The sequence below is a fragment of the Gadus macrocephalus genome, chromosome 15 (assembly GCF_031168955.1).
Source record: "Gadus macrocephalus chromosome 15, ASM3116895v1".
NCBI lineage: Eukaryota > Metazoa > Chordata > Actinopteri > Gadiformes > Gadidae > Gadus > Gadus macrocephalus.
This window is the reverse complement of record NC_082396.1, coordinates 14,929,575-14,948,075: the sequence shown is the minus strand read 5'-3', so window position 1 is coordinate 14,948,075 and position 18,501 is coordinate 14,929,575. Positions and strand designations below refer to the sequence as shown.

The 18,501-nt window shown below is 43.2% G+C and overlaps 2 protein-coding genes across 5 annotated transcripts in view; both read left to right on the top strand.

Annotated features, from left to right (window-relative positions):
- Positions 1-1,215: 1,215 nt before the first annotated feature.
- On the top strand, positions 1,216-14,379 carry p4ha1b (prolyl 4-hydroxylase, alpha polypeptide I b). 3 transcript variants are annotated; one of them, XM_060073614.1, is made up of 16 exons: positions 1,217-1,487; positions 1,986-2,092; positions 4,324-4,403; positions 4,636-4,732; positions 5,050-5,201; positions 5,812-5,949; positions 6,215-6,454; positions 7,581-7,789; positions 7,951-8,127; positions 8,464-8,534; positions 10,598-10,697; positions 10,880-10,933; positions 11,021-11,086; positions 11,523-11,591; positions 11,715-11,811; positions 13,542-14,379. In XM_060073614.1, the coding sequence occupies exons 3-16, from the start codon at positions 4,325-4,327 to the stop codon at positions 13,610-13,612; spliced, it is 1,620 nt and encodes a 539-aa protein (XP_059929597.1). In that variant the 5' UTR covers positions 1,217-1,487; positions 1,986-2,092; position 4,324; the 3' UTR covers positions 13,613-14,379. The 3 variants fall into 3 exon arrangements, with proteins under 3 accessions (XP_059929596.1, XP_059929597.1, XP_059929595.1); XM_060073613.1 differs by lacking the exons at positions 1,986-2,092; positions 8,464-8,534 and adding an exon at positions 9,204-9,274 and having other exon boundaries at positions 1,216-1,487; XM_060073612.1 differs by lacking the exon at positions 1,986-2,092.
- Positions 14,380-14,882: 503 nt separating this feature from the next.
- actn2b (actinin, alpha 2b) overlaps positions 14,883-18,501 on the top strand; it is a 21,589-nt gene continuing 17,970 nt past the window's right edge. The window contains exons 1-4 of one of the 2 annotated variants that reach the window (XM_060073611.1): positions 14,883-15,026; positions 15,188-15,340; positions 18,122-18,236; positions 18,445-18,501. The exon at positions 18,445-18,501 is cut by the window's right edge and continues 63 nt beyond it. In XM_060073611.1, the coding sequence (XP_059929594.1) occupies positions 15,209-15,340; positions 18,122-18,236; positions 18,445-18,501 (304 nt within the window). In that variant the 5' untranslated portion in view covers positions 14,883-15,026; positions 15,188-15,208. Of the gene's footprint in view, positions 15,341-18,121; positions 18,237-18,444 lie in introns of both variants that reach the window. The other variant, XM_060073609.1, reaches the window with a different exon arrangement.

Below are 18,501 nucleotides of genomic sequence, written 5' to 3'. Positions count from 1 at the left end.
CAGTGTCTGATTTATTCAATGATGATATTATTTTGATGTAACCCAGGCTAAAGTTCTGATAAATGCCCCTTAAAGCTGCAGTACAGGTATGATTTTTGGAGTTTGTTTATTGATTGTAATTTTGCTCCAAAACTTTTCTTAACGTGTAAACACTGTCTACTGTGAGGGAGTTTTATTGACCAGTCTAGCAGCAATAGTATTCCATCCAAGAGAATGAGAATACACTTGCTGTCAATCAACTTTGTGCATGTGATTCAAGACAAGCATAGCTTTTTGGGCATACAGCTTGCTAGCTAATATAACCCTAACCCTAACCCTAACTCTCTCTCTCTCTCTCTCTCTCTCTCTCTCTCTCTCTCTCTCTCTCTCTCTCTCTGTCTCCGTCTCTCTCTCTCTCTCTCTCTCTCTGTCTCTCTCTCTCTCTCTCTCTCTCTCTCTCTCTCTCTCTCTCTCTCTCTCTCTGTCTCCGTCTCTCTCTCTCTCTCTCTCTCTCTCTCTCTCTCTCTCTCTCTCTCTCTCTCTCTCTCTCTCTCTCTCTCTCTCTCTCTCTCTCTCTCTCTCTCTCTCTCTCTCTCTCTCTCTCTCTCTCTCTCTCTCTAGGAAAGTAGGCCTGTGTCCAAACTAAATTGCAAATGGTGTGAATCAACAGTTTACATAGGAGATGCCATTTTAAACAAAGTTGGAAACTTTGCTCACTAATCACTGCATACCTCTAATCTGCACTGTTTGTCTGACACACAGGCACACGCACACCACACCACGTTCCACCCTTTCCAACTCCGCAGCGTGCTGCAGGAATTCCCTCCCACCAGTAGTTTTTTTTTTCCAACAGTCGAGGGAAGTTTCTGGAATGCTGAAACAAAGCCGTAGCTCTGGCTGCACAGTCTAAAGGAGATGACTAGGGTTATTTGGTCACATTATCCATCCCTAAACTTGTAAAAGTGCATATTAAACGGAAACAGAGTCTATACAGTTCAGTACCCCAGCATTGATTAATAAATTAGTGAGTAAATGTCAATACAATTAAAAGGAATGCAACACAAATCCAACACTGGCTCCAACCTCTCTGACGTTTCAGTAAACTTTAGAGAAGAGGGGTAGAGGTAACATATTCAGCCCATTCTAAGCATCATCCTAAAAGTGGGGATGATTATCAACACGACTGCCAAATTTCGGGTCAGGACACCTCCCATCGAAATTTTTGTGAGACGAGACGAAAAGTGTGGTAGGACAGCAGTACCACGGTGTATGTGTAACTCTGCACGTAGCGCTTCTCCTGACGGGAGCTGAAGACCAGCCCACTCCAACAGATGGCGAGCACTGTCCCGCAGCAGCGTGGCTGAGTCAGAAACACCGAAAAGTATGTGCAGTCAACTTTAGCAAGTCATCTTTTTTTGGAGCTTACTAGACCTACGACTTGAGCCTTGGATTGGAGCTACATTTTTTTTTTTTTTTGAAGGATCCGTTTACCACATCAAGATGTTTGGGTAAATATTCACGCAAGGATTATCGTTTTTTGCAGCTGGAAGTCTAGTAGTAATGTTGTAGTAATGCAGTAGTAATAGTGTAATGACCGCCGGTGTTTACAGCATGTAGCCTGCATCATAAAGGGGGGTTTGGGGGGGGGATGAAAGCGTTAAAACATTGGGATGGTTTAAATGAACTGACTTTCCTCATTCATACGATGATCGATCAGTCGTCATCATCTGAGAGTGGGATGCTTCCGCCTATCAGCTTGACGACTACGCACACATAGCGGTGCTTTTAATTTGAAAATATCTTGAATTCCATGTTGTCCATAAAATTGTTGTCATCGGGGCGGTACAATTCATTGAAATATATACTCCAAAATAACCCGTGTGCAGCAAATGCAATGTGAGGAATATAGACCCATACAATCAGTGTTGTATTGAGAATAGTCGTGCATTATTCTGATGTGTTTTATTTTATTTTGATATTCTGCCTACATGCTGTGCCACTGTGAGTTTATGAGAATAGGTTAATGAGGCGAGTTATTATCCCCGCTCACCCGCGGTGGACCTAACCCATCCCATCTGGCCCATAACCTCACGAGGTTCTCCCAGGAAAGAAGGTACCGGTCCATGCAGAGCAGGAGAGCCCGCTCTGAGAGTTCACTCTCGTTTCTCTCTCTGCGGGGGAGGGGCGAAGACGTGGCAGTCCTTCCTCAGCTCATTCAAGAACTTTCCCTTAAGCTCTGCAGAGACACCCAATAATGATAATAATGAGGAGCTTCTGTGTTTACAATGATTAGCATTCTCACGATGTTTGTTGTGAGGAACAATGGTGACTTATTCTAGAGAACAGATCTTCCAGGTATTTAATTGATATTCCAGTGCATTTGAAAAAGAAAAACAACATAGATGTAATTTTAAACTGTATTAGCCCAAAGCAGTCCTAAAGCAGTACTACATCCCAGACCTCAGCAAGGCAGTTTATTGAGGACATGTTCAGAAACTGGTTAAGAGTTAAAGGGGATTATACATTATGTGTTGCTAGGTTCCAGATGTCCCCTAAGGGTTTCTGAGCCGCACTCATGTCCATTCATTATGAATACTTCACTCAAGCTTGCAAAAAACCTTTTGACTGGAATATCCCCTGGAGTCTTGGGTCATACTAGTGTGTTGCAATTATTGGTATCCATAAACCTTAAGTATAATAACTATAAAACTCAGTCCCTCTAAACACAGGAGAACCGAATGGTACCTAACGTCATAGATAAAACATTCTAACCCTATAGCGGATAGCTTTATGGTCATCATGCTTGTGGAGACAAAGTATGCTCATAGCTCTGCTGACGTCTGCGTGGGCTTCTGCATGAGAGCCTTCGCTGCATGCATGCAGACAGGACCTTTCTTTCATTGACTTTCATTAGAGTCAGGACTTGTCTACGAGGGACCTGCCCAAGCCTGTGGGTAAGGTTGGCTTCTTAGGGCAACACATAGAGGAGGTAGCCACAGGCTGCCCACGTATGCATTCATTTGTGACCTTTACTTTGTGTGTGTGTGTGTGTGGAAAAAAAAAAGATGTAAATACAACTCTGGCTTTCTCATATGGGCATTGAATATGGCCAGTTTATGTGAAAGGATTTATTTTTAATTGTGAATTGTGCTGATGTTTTATTTCTCAGAACGGTTTTCTTAGTTTAGCCCAGTGTGTGGTTGGAGCGGATGTTTTAAGGTAGTTGTTATTACTGCAGGCAGTGGCAGGGCAACCTCAGGACCAAGGCTTCAATTTGTGATGTCACTAAAGTGACCAGATGCTAGGGAACCTCCCTGTTCATTAGAACAGAGTCTCGTACGCTACGTTACTGTCTACCCTGTGCCGCTACACATGTTCTTCAAACTTTGCGCAACATTGTCCATTTATTATAAATGTTTAATATTTAATTCCTACTTCGAAGCATTGCAAGGTTAGCTTATATGTTGGCTTAATAGAGTTGAAATCGACCGATCCAAACAGGAATTATCTCAAAATATATATTTTTCAGCAACTATTGTAACTGTGTTATAATGCAACTGTCTTGCCTTTGAATTTACCACTCTATGTATGAAGTATATATGAATAGTGTTTGTATTTCTTATATTGCCCAACAGTTGTTCAACAGATAAAGCAGTCCTCGTATTAACCTCTAGCCTCTAGTTGACTAAGAATGTGAACCCTGTCAATCAAAAGTATTTTCCAAATTTCCTTTTTTGTCAGATAAGGTTTTCTAAATTACATCTCACTTCCTGCCAGTTGGTCTCTTTACTCTTTCCATCTGCAAACTTGAAATGAACTCCCTACCCTCTCTCTCCTGCTCTCTCTCAATTGCACACGCCCAGTGACACTTTGCTAGCGGCCAGGGCTGCACCAGCGTAACCAGGGGTTTATATTTGGCCTGGTGTGGTGGGTGGCAAGCTGTAGCTTGATAGGAATTACAGACATCCTGCAGTTGATGTCAATCTGGTCCACTGGCCCTATCACTCCATCTCCTTTTCAAATTCAAATCCCTAATTTCTTTGTTTATCTATTGCTGCGTCACAGTAGTTTTGAATCCAACTTTTAGATTATTTGATTTACTTGGCTTGTATCCTTGGAGGTGCAAAGTGTGGCCCCCCAAACACTGTAATGCCATTCAGCCTCAACAAACAAAAAGGAATTTTGATAACACTATGCATTGCAGTATCATTGTTTTCTGATATTTGGAAACAGCAAAAATCATTTACATAAATAGCCAAATTCATGCATAGGAAATTGTAATTGGAAACAATTTTTAATATTTTTCTGTCTGTCTGTCTGTCTGTCTGTCTGTACCATATTCAGGATGAGACTGCACTTATGTATTTTTCTGAGCTTCCTCTTGAAGTCCCTCTCAGCCCACAATGACTTCTACACCTCAATAGGTAAGTTTAGAAAATAGATATATCTGTGCATGTACAGTGCATCAGTCCTTTATTCTCTTTAGATTGAATGGAGTCATCTATTGATATCAAATGGTACTGCTGTGTGTGTGTGTGTGTGTGTGTGTGTGTGTGTGTGTGTGTGTGTGTGTGTGTGTGTGTGTGTGTGTGTGTGTGTGTGTGTGTGTGTGTGTGTGTGTGTGTGTGTGTGTGTGTGTGTGTGTGTGTCCTTCAGGTCACATGACAGACCTGCTGTTCACAGAGAAAGATATGGTCACTTCTCTCAAGGAATATATCAGAGTGGAGGAGAGCAAGCTGGAGCAGGTCAAACGGTACTACATATACACACATACAAACACATACACAGTCCCACACACACGCACACACACACACACACACACACACACACACACACACACACACACACACACACACACACACACACACATTTGTGCACATGTGTAAATTAACAAACAAGAGAGGCACAGTTAAGCCCATTTACATGAACACACACACACACACAAATAGATGCAATCTGTAAATATTGCTTTCAGTAATGAGCTGGTTGACATTATGTACTTTCATCAGCCCCAGCATCAACACTATATGAACCATAACTGAACCCCCCTGTGGTCCCGTCTTGTATCAGGTGGGCCGATCAGCTGGACTCCCTGTCCATCACGGCCATCCAGGACCCTGAGGGCTTCCTGGGCCACCCGGTCAACGCCTTCAAGCTGATGAAGAGGCTCAACACGGAGTGGGGCGTGCTGGAGACCCTGGTGCTCACTGACACCACCGAAGGTCAGTGGGGTAGAAAACGCCACGACTCAAACCCGGATGGATGCATGGGTGGATGGATGGATTGATGGGTGAATTAGTGTGGATGGATGGATGGATTATGGGTGAATTGGTGTGTCGCATGACACAGACGTTTAAACGAGGAGAAGAGAAAGCTATGGAGACACTAAACAGTGTGAAAGTGGAGGAATCAACGTTTAGAGAGAGAGAGAGAGTCAATTTGAAGGACCAAAAGGACCCATTTTAAAGATGGGGATGACGTTGAAGCTGCCTTGGGTAACTAATTAACAAATTGGGAGGTTTACTTTTTTTGTACAGGGCTATTTAAAGGCAAAACATCCTCATTTAAGACAAACAAGAAATGTCAGCCATGCATTATAAAAAGAGGACCATTTTTTTGATTTCTAATCGGTGTCGGATGCTGTCTTACCCACATCCCACACAAACGGTATTTCCATGGATGACTTGATTCCATCAGTGGAGGTCGAAATAGACAGTTTTACAAAACAGTGAACCATGTGTAGTATGGCTACTTGTAGACAGTATGTAGCTCTGATCCAGTACGATAGTGAGTCTGCCTCATAGTGTCCCCTCCCTCCGTCCTGGGCTCCAGCCTTCATCTCCAACCTGACCATGCAGCGCAAGCACTTCCCCACCGAGGAAGACCAGACGGGGGCGGCCAAGGCTCTGCTGCGGCTGCAGGACACGTACCATCTGGACACCAACACCATTGCCACCGGAAACCTGCCTGGTCAGTAGGCCTCCGCACACAGACACACGCAAGACCATACACACACACATCACTGCTGCTGGATGAAAAGAAATCATGGTTTCTTTTTCTTTTTTCCCCTTTTAATTCCGTTTTTTTTTTTCTTTTTCTCTGCTTTTCTCCACATTCCTTTTCTTGATCGTTTTCTTCTTTCTCCTTATCATCGTCGGCATCCACATGAACATGAACATCACTATCACCACCACCATTACCTATACCACCAACATGGCCAATATCATCCCACCAGGCGTGACGTACAAGAGCCACATGACGGTGGAGGACTGCTACGAGCTGGGGAAGATTGCCTACTCGGACTCAGACTACTACCACACTGAGCTGTGGATGAGCCAATCCCTGCAGCAGCTGGACCAGGGGGAGGAGTCCACCATCGACAAGGTGACCGTGCTGGACTACCTCAGTTACGCCATCTACCAACAGGGAGAGCTAGAGAGAGCGCTGGAGATCACCAAGAGGCTGCTCTCACTGGGTGAGTCTGACACCAGTCCACAAGACTTGTGTTTTTTGCATTTTTTCTTAATATATTTATATTGGGATGAAATAAAATGACATGGACGATACCAAATAGGTATTTATCACTCATGCCAGAGCCTCACTGGTTGTGTAACACTTGGTTCTCTGTGCCCGGTGTCTTCTGTCCCTGTCAGATGTTATTTCAAGGCTTGACTGAAAAAGTTGTTGCTCCAATATGCACTTCCGTCCATAGTTTTTCCCCAGATGTTTGGCTCATATTTAATGCACCACCGAATGAGGGAAAGAAATGGTCACTGAATAACTTGAAAGATCTCTAGAGATCTCTATAGTCTAAAGCGAAAGCTCCCAAATGTTATCACATCATAAATTTGCTGTTTAATCCTATGCCGGCGACATGTTTAAATTACTTTACAAAAATGAGTAAACAATATTTAACATTGTGATAATAAGGTGATGAGATGATCGTGTATTAAATAAAACTGCATAAAATAATATGTTGCATTTACATGTTAAACTTTTCTATATATATATATATATATATATATATATATATATTAGGGCTGTCAAGCGATTAAAATATTTAATCACGATTAATCGCATTAATGCCATAGTTAACTCACGATTAATCATAATTTTTTTTTCTATGCTAAATATCCCTTGAATTCTTTGTCCCATTAATTTTTCTCATTTTAATGCTCTTATCAACATGGAGAAGTGCATCGGCTTGCCTTGTGCAAATGTTTTTTTATTGATAGCAACATTGGCATATACTGATCAAAACAGGACGGTACAAAAAAAAAGCCTATAATTCAATTAAACGATGAACATACAAAGATATGCCTTGAACATAGCAGTCAGGCTACTGCTTCTTTGTTTTGAGCCCAAAAAAAAAAATAAAAAAAATAAAATTGTTTTAAAAAATAAGAATTTGCGTTAATCGCCGTTAAAATTGGTTTGCGTTAACGCCGTTAATAACGCGTTTAACTGACAGCTCTAATATATATATATATATATATATATTTGAATAAATAAAATAAATGATTGAATATAACCACATTAAATAATATGTTGGATATACATGATTTCCTGTTCTGTGCATGTATGTTTACAATCATATCCAGATTCGGAGCACCAGCGCGCCCGGGGGAACCTGAAGTACTTTGAGTTCCAGATGCTGCAGCAGAGGAGCGATGAGGAGGAGGCCGCCCAGAAACAGAGGAACGAGGGGACGGTGGGCAACAAAACAGAGGAGAAGAAGAAAGGCTTCAAGGAGCCCATCCCCGAGAGGAAGATGTACGAGAAGCTGTGTCGGGGCGAGGGCATCCAGATGGTGAGGTCCCCACTCCCTGACACCCACTTGACACCCATGTTGCCCCCCCCCCCCCCTCCCCCCCACCCTCCACGTTCAGTTGACACCTCTGACTCATCGCCTTATTGCAGTCGTTGTCCTTCTATGGATTTTTTGTTTTAATGATTTTAATCCGCACACAGACACCGCGCAGACAGAGCCGGCTCTTCTGCCGTTACTATGACAACCACCGCAACCCCATGTACCTGCTGAGTCCGGTGAAACAGGAGGATGAGTGGGACCGGCCCTACATCGTCCGCTACCACGACATCATCTCCCACAGCGAGATCGAGAAGGTCAAGAGCCTTGCCAAGCCCAGGGTAAGGGACGTCTCTCTTGTGTCTTCTTCTGTAAGCTGCTCTGGTGCCATGAATAGATCCGTTTCACCCAACAAATAAACAGTAGAAACTCTGCATAAAGAAAGCTGGTAACAGCAAGCAGGTTAACAAGTCATGGTTCAGTGACACATGCATTGAGATTGCCTTAATGCAAATTTAAATGTATTTTAGTTATTTCATTTCAACGCCACGGGTCTAGAATGATTTTGCCCGTAAACTCATTAGAAACCGATTAAGTGGCCTGAGCACAGACACACACTCACATGCAAAAGCGCACACACACACACAGATGGGTTGAACGTGTCCCTGGCTCCACAGCTGCGCAGAGCCACTATTTCCAACCCAATCACCGGCATATTGGAGACCGCTCCATACCGGATCAGCAAGAGGTAAGGCTCCAGGGGGCGGGGAGGAAGGGGAGAGGAGGAGAGGCTGTTCTTGCAGAAATATACACATGATCTATTTATCTCAGCCCCTCTCCACCCCTTCTCCTCTCTTCCCCGGTCCGGGCCATGTAGCGACGCATTGAACTCACAGCACGTGTCCTCTCCTGCTTTTAACAAAACCTCTGGCGTCATAGAGCAAAAGAAAAGAGGGAATGGAAAGGAAATGCAACCTACATCATGTGTGATTGGCTCACGCAGTCACGTACCTTCCGTTGAACAGCAATTGGTTCATATGGGTGTTTTTGGAGCTGCTGCTGATACCCAGTAAGAGATTTTTTACTGCAAAAATGTTTTACTAATTGGAGGTTGGCTACTGAACTGTAAGAAAATCAAAAAAATCGATCACAGTTCTTTGCTGTAGATCTATTGATATTTAGTTAACGCCATGGTAAAATCACAACCAAAATGATTATCATAATTCATTCATCATCATCATCATCATCAAAAAACATCAACAACAAAAACCAAGGCAACCTCTTACTCATAGATGAAGTTCCATTGAAGCACCAGTGACCACATCTGCTCTTCTCTCTCTTTCCTTACCTATCCGTGTCCTCTCTGTATTCCTGTGTGTTCCCTCCCTACGCCGTCCTCTGTGGTGTCCTGAGCTAGTTAAGGCGTGCTACGGTGCATGACCCCCTTACCGGGAAACTGACCACGGCCCGGTACAGAGTCTCCAAGAGGTAAGAGGTCACAGGTCACAGCTCAGAGCAGCTCCTCTGCATCACCTATCCCGTTCTTACCCATGGATGGAAGCCAACACCTATGGAGTGAATATGTCAGGCATGCTGACCAGGCACCATGTATAACACTCAGGCACCCGGCTGAACCTCTACCGGTCGAATCCAGTCATCCATGGAAGTACCGTTTCTGTGGGATGTGGATAAGACCACAGCCGACACGATTACAAATTGACCATTTGTATTTTTTCTATCATGCATGGCTGACATTTTTTGGGTCATTTTTTGGTGAAGTTGCAATGGAAAGCTTTCAACTGTTAGAACTGTTGTTGAAGCTTTGGACTCTATTTGACCTGGTTATTTCCTCTGGAATTATCATAAGCACTTTTTTCCAAGGCTATAAAATCGGTGAGCTTTCAAGATGGCTGCTCACTCTCCCTCTCCCAAGCTTCTCCTGTTTTTTAGTGGAGCTCCTCGCAAGTTCATAGGGTGACATAAGCGTGTTACAGATGCATGCATTCACTGCGAGTGTGCTTTTTCTTATCTATTTCCCCATCTTAGACTTAAGACTCCTACAAAGCTCCAAGGAATTAAACCTTTATGAAAGTATATAACACATTCCTAAATTTACTCCCACAATGCATTGTGAGGCTTCATGCCATCTGTTTATAGAAGCTCTGGCATGTGAGTCAACAATGTACCTTGTAAAATGCATGAGAGTTATGATACAGAGTTATGAGCAGATACTTTGGCGATCACATGGCAATAAAAGTGAGCTTCCCCCCAGCCACATATTCCTTGGTCTAATTCCGCGGCCTTGTACCCTCACTTGAAAGGGTTCATTGCTTAAACCCTGTCAGGAAGTCATTCAGTAAGACCTGAGTGCTAGACTCTCAGAGGGTGTTAACCCTCTTGATGAAAGGTGTCTAGTGTAAAGGAGGGGAGAGGCTACCCCTATGACAACACTAGCGGTAGTTAATGTAGAGCCATTCTGAGGTCCTGAGTGAGACCCTCTGTGATCCTGCCTCAACCGCCTCGGTTGTACACAGTGGGAATTGTGCTACGTGGGTTCCTTCTGTGACATTCTGTGTAACCTCAGCCAATTGGAGATTCTGAATTCTGGGCCGTCGTCTATAGTTTGTCCTTCTCTTGTGGATAAACTGCATGCATTGTGTTGCCACAAATCCATCATGTAATTTCATTCAGTAGGCTTGACTAAGCATGACGATTTCTTTCTGCATGTTTTATGTTCTCCAACTCTGACCTTTAGTGCCATCTTGTGGGAGTTAACCCGCAATGCATGTGACACATGTTGTTTTCTCCCAGCGCCTGGCTGACTGGCTACGATGACCCGCTGATCGATAAGATTAATCAGAGGATTGAAGATCTCACCGGGCTGGAGATGGACACTGCAGAAGAGATGCAGGTAGAACTCAACTTTGTGTTTGGAAAAATAAACAAAAAATCTAATATTTTTGTATTAGCTTTTCATAAAACCATGTATATACTTAATCACTCATAATATATGTGTAAATATATTGTAAAGCTTTTGTCTTGTACATCGGTGTGTATTTGAATCATATTTATTCTTGGTTTTCAACCTTTTAGGTTGCAAACTATGGTGTCGGAGGTCAATATGAACCACACTTTGACTTTGGAAGGGTAGGTAACTGATTATCCCAAGACACCTTTCTGTAATCATTCTTTGTTGTTGAGCTGTGAGTGTTTAACTCAGTCTGGCCTCGGCAGAAAGACGAACCGGATGCATTCAAAGAGCTGGGCACGGGGAACCGTGTGGCAACGTGGCTCTTCTATGTGAGTATGTTCATACGGCTCTTTGTTTCTTCACAGGTATCTGTTCACTATTCTCCTTGTGAAATATTTCCGTTATCAGACTATTTATTTTTTCTTGATAAAATAATTAATCATTTTGTAAGGAGGATACTTTTTTCCATCATTCATGTTCTGATAGTTTTGGCACTCCTATCCCTTAGCGGGATAGGAGGAGATTTGAGCGCATCCAGCTGTAGTTACATAAAATGGAAAGTTCTGAGTTCACAAAGTAAAAGTCTGGGCCTCTTCATCACCGCTCCTCTCTCCTCCTGCTGATGGGTTCACTCAGTCAATCCACCCCTGGCAGGAATTAATGAACCCGTCAGATAGTCCAACTATAAAACCGACGAGGCCATAACAATTTCACATCCTGCATCAAAGGTTCAAATGTTGTCCTTCATTTCTCTGTCTGCTGCAGATGACTGACGTGGCAGCAGGGGGCGCTACAGTGTTTCCAGACGTAGGAGCAGCCGTTTGGCCCAAGAAGGTACCAAGAGGATTCCCATTTTTGTCCTTACCACGGCTTGATTTGTATTATAATAACGTATTAAATAAATTATTAGACTCCCGGTCTAAAGTGTACATTACGTGTGCGTGTGTGTGTGTACAGGGAACTGCGGTGTTCTGGTACAACCTGTTTGCCAGCGGGGAGGGAGACTACAGCACGCGGCACGCAGCATGCCCAGTGCTGGTGGGAAACAAGTGGGGTAAGTCCAGAGCCATGGTTAAAATGGATCAGAAATACTATAGGATATCTATTATGATCGTGGTTATGTTCCTGAGAAACACTCTTTTACCTTGACCAAAACCACATGTTACTGCATTTATTTCGAGGTCAGCTTAATTAGTAATCTAAAATGAGTCGCCAGTGTACAGTAGTTGCAATGCGTTACTCCCTCAGCTTCGGAACTCTACCACTAGAGGGCGTAGGTTTCTACTCTCCTCACAATCTGTCTTTGATCGGCCATCCTCGTTATAAAACTCCAACCTGCTCCATACCATCCAGATGAAGATCAATTTCAATTAAAGTTGAAAGGTTGAAAATGCCACAGTTGGCGTTTTAGGCAAAAAATCGACAATGTCTTCACTCCTTTATTTTAGGACATTAAATGGTTCAATAGTATCTCCTCCAACATAAACCATTACATCAAACTGCTTCTCCATCACACAGCTCAATATATTGCTTATCAATGGTATCTGGATACATCGATATACCTTGCAAAAAAGTAGCATCGAAGGATATTTGATTTATAGGTAACTACTATAAAACAATAAAAAAATGTATAGTAAAAAAAGAATTCTCTGTATGATAAAAGTTATCTTAAAGGCACCCAGTGCAACTTTCGAGGCTTAAAAATAAACATTCAATTTCTAGTCTTTTTTACACGCAGTAAGTTTCAATAACTCCATACCATTACATACCGACATTTAAGCAGCAAAGATGAGACGTCGTTGTGTGGTGAGAACTGATACAAAATCGATAACAACAACAATGCCGCCATTTTCTTTATTTTTTGTAACCTACAATAAATAAAGCAGGCTTCCAGTCAATGGAAAAATGGCTTCTCCCCACCGGCGATTGTTGTTGTTTACGATTTTCTATCAGTTCTCACCACACAACGACGTCTCATCGAATGTTGATATGTAATGGTATGGAGTTATTGAAACTTACTACGTGTAAAAAGGACTAGAAATTGAATGTTTATTTTTCATTGAATGTTTACATAAAGTTGCACTGGGTGCCTTTAAGTTAGGTAATCCTATATTGTAAAAAGATTTTGTAGTATACAAAATATACAGACTCTTAAGATTGTAAATAGTCTGTTCAACATCATCATTTTCAAGCCTCATAGACCTTGTAGTTAAAACAAAACAATATGATTCTATCTGCAAAATATCATATAGGCCTATTGTTTGTTGAAGCCTCATAATTGTAGTTTAAACGAAAACCAACCAGAATAAATAACTTGCTGTCTGAAGTCATATATTTGTTGTTAGTTTCAAGGGTTTAATGTCAAAGGTGACGTTGGGTTGAAGATGGGGGCAGGCGGCTCTGTGGGCCCTTGCTGCCGGACTGTGCCGGATGCCGCTGTACGCTGGCCAGGGGCACAGCGGCATAGGCAGCCCTGCTCTAGTGAGTTCCGTAGAACTACCTACCCCTAACTCCATTTACGATTTCCCGTCTGTTTCACGATTTGTGAGTTTAATGATGGAGTTTTCCGATTTACAATTTCATGTTGGACTTACCATTTAATAGGCCTACGCTCAGACACTATTATCAAAATCCACTTACAGTGAGTTACAACTCATGTCCTCGGCTCAAATGTCCGGTGCGATAGGATACCCACACACAGGCAGCCTGAGGACATTAGTAAGGTCCTTAGTGGACCGTTTGAAAACGATGACATGTTTTTGCGTTTGCCCTTCTGCTTCTCAGTATCAAACAAATGGATTCATGAGCGCGGCCAGGAGTGGAGGCGGCCCTGTGACCTGGACCAGTCTAAGTAATAGGGGTGTTTATCACGACTCCCAGTACCAGCTCCTCGCGATACTGAACTCTCCGACCACCACAACACACAGAACGATGATGGTTGCCATCACCCGGCCCTCCGGTCACTCCTTCTCCCCTCCGGTCCGCCCGGGGCGCACGGATCGTTGATTTGTTTGTTTGGGGTGCGTTGTGCATTCACAAGCAGCGTTTGGGAGTGATGTAGTGGTCTTTTTGGCCGATGTCTTCCCCCCCCCCCCCCCCCCTCCTCCCCCCTCCACCGAGGCTACCACACATGCTGTCTTTGCACTCCGGGTGAACTGTTGTTGTAGAGCCCTCTGAGAGACCGCAAGCTCCATCCAGGCGTTTGGCCGCCTGTTCTTTTCAACGCTGAACAGGCTGCAGAGTTTTTTTTTATGTTTTATAATAGCCCACACTAAATTCTCTCTAGTCCGATGATATAGATAATATATTATGTATGACATAAAAAACGATTGGATTATGCTTTAAGAGAAGGAATAAAGGATGAAATAATGTTCCCAATACAAACAATGCAGCTAATAGCTTACATATTTTTGGAGTGTTGAACAATTTATGGTTTCAAAAGGCCAAAACCTTGATATTGTTTATGAAAATCACTACGCAATATGTGTAAGCAGGCGTATGGGGTTACCTACTCCATAAGTTTAGTTTTTTTTGTATTTATATTTTACATTTTCTTTGTGTCTCTTGTAAAAATAAGAAAGTTTGTTTTTGCAATAAAAAATACTTTTGTGTTGCTAAATTACTGACATTGTCCTGCTGTGTGCGTGTATGGTGCGTCTTTATGTTTGAGTGTGTAGGTCTGTTGTGTGTTAGAGAGAGAGAGAGAGAGAGAGAGAGAGAGAGAGAGAGAGAGAGTGTGTGTGTGTGTGTTCGTGTGTGTGCGTGTGCACGCGTGCGTCTGTGCTTGTGGTGTGTGTGTGTGTTAGAGTGTCTTGTGTGTGACAGAGACATAGACCATGAGAGTTTGTTTGTCTGTGAACGTGCGCTTGACAGAGATATAGACCATGAGAGAGTTTGTGTGTCTGTGTGCGTGGATGTGAGAGAGAGAGAGAGTTTCTGTTGTGTGTGCGTGAGAGATATGGACCGAGAGCGAGAGAGAGAGAATGTGTGTGTGTGTGTGTGTGTGTGTGTGTGTGTGTGTGTGTGTGTGTGTGTGTGTGTGTGTGTGTGTGTGTGTGTGTGTGTGTGTGTGTGTGTGTGTGTGTGTGTGTGTGTGTGTGTGTGTGTGTGTGTGTGTGTTTGGGGTGGTTTATAGGGGTGTGTGCTACTGGGTTGGGCGGTGGGTGTGCAGACTTTGCGAGTGCCCTGTGTTTGCGTCATGCGTCCCGCCAGTACTAATTGTGGCTGTCCGGTGTTCCGCTGCGGCAACTGGGGCCAGACGTCACTCGGGTAGGAAGGTTCAGGGAGAGTTGGAGAGGCAGTAAAGAGAAAAGAAAAATAAACTACAACCAAACCAAAGAGAGATTTTACTACAGATCATCCTCTTTCTCGTGACAACAACCAGCTGAGCTAAAACGCTGAAGGGTAATATCGATTTGTTGTGTGTGGAGGAATTAAAGCAGGACTTCAGGATGATGACCCAGGTGGAGACCATCGTGCACTACGACAACGGCTACGGCTACGAGGAGGAGTACATGCTGCAGGAGGATGAGTGGGACAGGGACATGCTGCTGGACCCCGCCTGGGAGAAACAACAAAGAAAAGTAGGTTGTGAGTTGGTTAAACGCGTACCCTAATCACATTTCGTAAACCTGCGAGATGAAATTCGCCCAAAAAATTAAATTATTTGTAAAGCATAAAAAAAGGTTTGACGTTCCAAAGTTCCATGACGTTCCAAAGTTCATGTGCTTTATGACCATCATTAGTATGGTTTGTATAGTTCTTTGTAGGTGGTATGAAGTCAGAGCCCCTGGTGGCTGGTTTAGCTCCATCTGACTGGAGGGGTGGGGTGGGGGGGATGCTTTGGGTACCAGCTAACAATAGAAGCTATGAGCTGCTCTCGAGACTGTTGCCATTCCACTGATACGCCCGGAATGCAAACTGTCAACAGATGCTTCTAACACATGATGACGTTCACGGGATTAGAAAGGATGCTATATCTAAATTTAACCTGCGGAGCGAAGGCATTATAGTAGGTTAATCCAGTGTCCTTGGAGCAGAATTCCTTTGTTGATGGAAACCACACTAAAACACATTGAACCCAACAGTTGGTCTGTAGGCCCATGAGGCCTACCAGTCCCCAGGTTTTAAATCTGTCCCCAGCATTAATTTAAGTTGTTGATATCGAAGGCAATCCCTACCTAAAGCTCCTAAAGCAGAATATCACATATCACCAACCACATATTTGTGATAATCCTTCATTGCACGTAATGTCAAAGAAACCTGGTTCATGTAAAAATGTGAACTTTATGGCAGGCTAAATTCAGGAGGTTTCTACATGCCTCACACTCCTCCATCACATTCAACATCCACCCTACCCCTGTTGGAGACCTTTATTTGACATATTGGAGACATTTCAACTTTCATCAAAGCATTCCATTAATAATTCAATTTCAGTCTCCATGTGACACGCTTCCTGAGTGGGCATTGGATTTCAGTGAACTCTGAAAAAAATCACAAACGGATTGGATTAGAATTCCCGCCAGTCTCTCGTTTGCTCGTTGACTCTCTGCGTTTTGATTGGACAAGCTGCTTGTTGACCCTGTCAGCCCTCAAAGACATCAGGCACTTGTGACAGGGTGACAGGGTGGTCCTCCGAGCCTGTATATGATTCATATTGTATATTTAGATCTTATCGTCACACTTGGCAGGGCTGTGGGCTCTGGTTGGATTTAAGAAACACTAGCTGCATTTTTACAGTGGTTCAACACCACATGCACACTGCAGACTCCTTTTTGCCCCTCAGGAATTGGCAGGCCTTTGTTCCAAAGCCTCAAATATTCCCCTTTTTAGACAGGCTCCTCCCACAGGGGGGTCCTTGGGTTCCTAGGTGGCATTGGGATGCATGTTAGCTGCACTTTGTTTACCCCCCCCCCCCCTCCCTTCAAGAGAGAGACAGGGACAGAGCATTGCGTGATGTTCCACAGGAAACTGATCACTCCCCTCATCAGAGTCATCAATCACTGCCATCACCCACTGACAGTATATCTCCTAGGATACCAGCTTATTAGAAACAAGTATTCACATTGAGTCTCAGAGTGAGTTGACCAAATCTAAACACACAGACTGAAGACTATGCTGCTCGTTGAGAAGACTATGCTAGATATGAGGTAACATGCATCTGGGATAAGCTGAAGGATGAAGGATTCTGAACCGTATCATCATTCATAGAATCAAATATGGATTTGTAACGATTTCAGAAGCGTTAATAGCAAATCCTCAGCATCATATGTCACACACTTTCAGATAGAGAAGGCTTTATTTAGTCACGGGGAGTATTGTATCGGTCGGAATAGCTGTGGTTAAGATAGAAAGGGCTGCGTGCCTTTGTTCTTACAGGCCTACTTGGGGCTCATTTAAAGGCTGCAAAGGGAGAAAGTTGGGAGGGAGTGACAACAGGGAAAGATCCAGTGTATAAACCACGTGACATTTCACCTCACACTGTACGTGAAACATTTTGAGGTTTTTCCTTCCCCACGTCTATCTTGATGAACACCAGAGATGGCTATATTTACCCCCTTGTATCAGCTGGAATGTGCAGCGGGCCTGGCCCCCGCAGAACGCTGTCTGTGTGTGCATGGATGCCGGCCCCTGAGCTACAGCTCTGTCGCAGGCCATTGAAAGACACGTGTAAAAATAGGAAGAGAAAGACAATGATCCAGTCTTGAATTACATGTATCTCTATATGGCGCGTAGACGGCCACAATGCTAAGAGATATTGTTGTGCTGTGAGCCAGGAAAGTTTTAAAAATACCTGCATTTTCGCTGTAAATGCTTAACCACCACCACTTATTTAAGAATACATTTTTCCACCTAAATGACATGTCTGTTTATAAGCTTATACCTCAGTACCCGGGATGACCACATTCACACATTGATATTATTTGAACGACTTTTTAACTAAACACATAATGATGAGAATATGAAATCAAGTCTGCGTTGTACTTTTGCAGAGAGGTTTATGATATAAAATACTACCAGTCATATAATATACTGCTCCTATACGTGCCAAGTGGGTTGGTGGTATAGAGGGTATAAAAGTGCTGCTTTTTTACTAAAGACACTTTAGTTCGCATTATGCGTAGCAAGGGATCTAACTATGTACTGAGAGATCCAAACACACAGACCCAAACCAGCTCGGGGAAACTTATGTTTTATTATTTTGACACGTAATGTGATGATGATGATAATGGTTAATATTATTTGACACTTTATTACATCACAACACCAATACCAATTTATGATTTACACAGAAGGATGAGGTTCATATGGGGACAATGTAACCCCTCCCATTGGATTGACTCATGGCTGCTCTGTCCTGTTAGACCTTCACAGCCTGGTGCAACTCCCACCTGAGGAAAGCAGGGACACAGATAGAAAACATAGAGGAGGACTTCAGGAACGGCCTGAAGCTCATGCTGCTCCTGGAGGTTATATCAGGTAACAGAATCCACTGCTGATTGTACAATACTAATACAACCGGTAGTACTGCTACTGCTACTACCAATACTGCAAGGTAGTACTATAATAATAAGCATAATACCCATAATATGCAGAATAACACATATTATGACCATAATATATATTAAATAATAATGTAGACATATCTTTTGTTGGGTTTTTCTTTTCTCTTATGCATCCTCTGTAGGAGAAAGGTTACCCAAGCCAGACAGAGGGAAAATGCGTTTTCATAAGATTGCCAACG

Excerpts from the sequence above, each read along its gene's own strand:
- p4ha1b (XM_060073613.1), top strand. Across the intron at positions 5,202-5,811 it reads GCTCACTGACACCACCGAAG|CCTTCATCTCCAACCTGACC; the intron begins GTCAGTGGGGTA and ends CCTGGGCTCCAG. Across the intron at positions 5,950-6,214 it reads TGCCACCGGAAACCTGCCTG|GCGTGACGTACAAGAGCCAC; the intron begins GTCAGTAGGCCT and ends TCATCCCACCAG.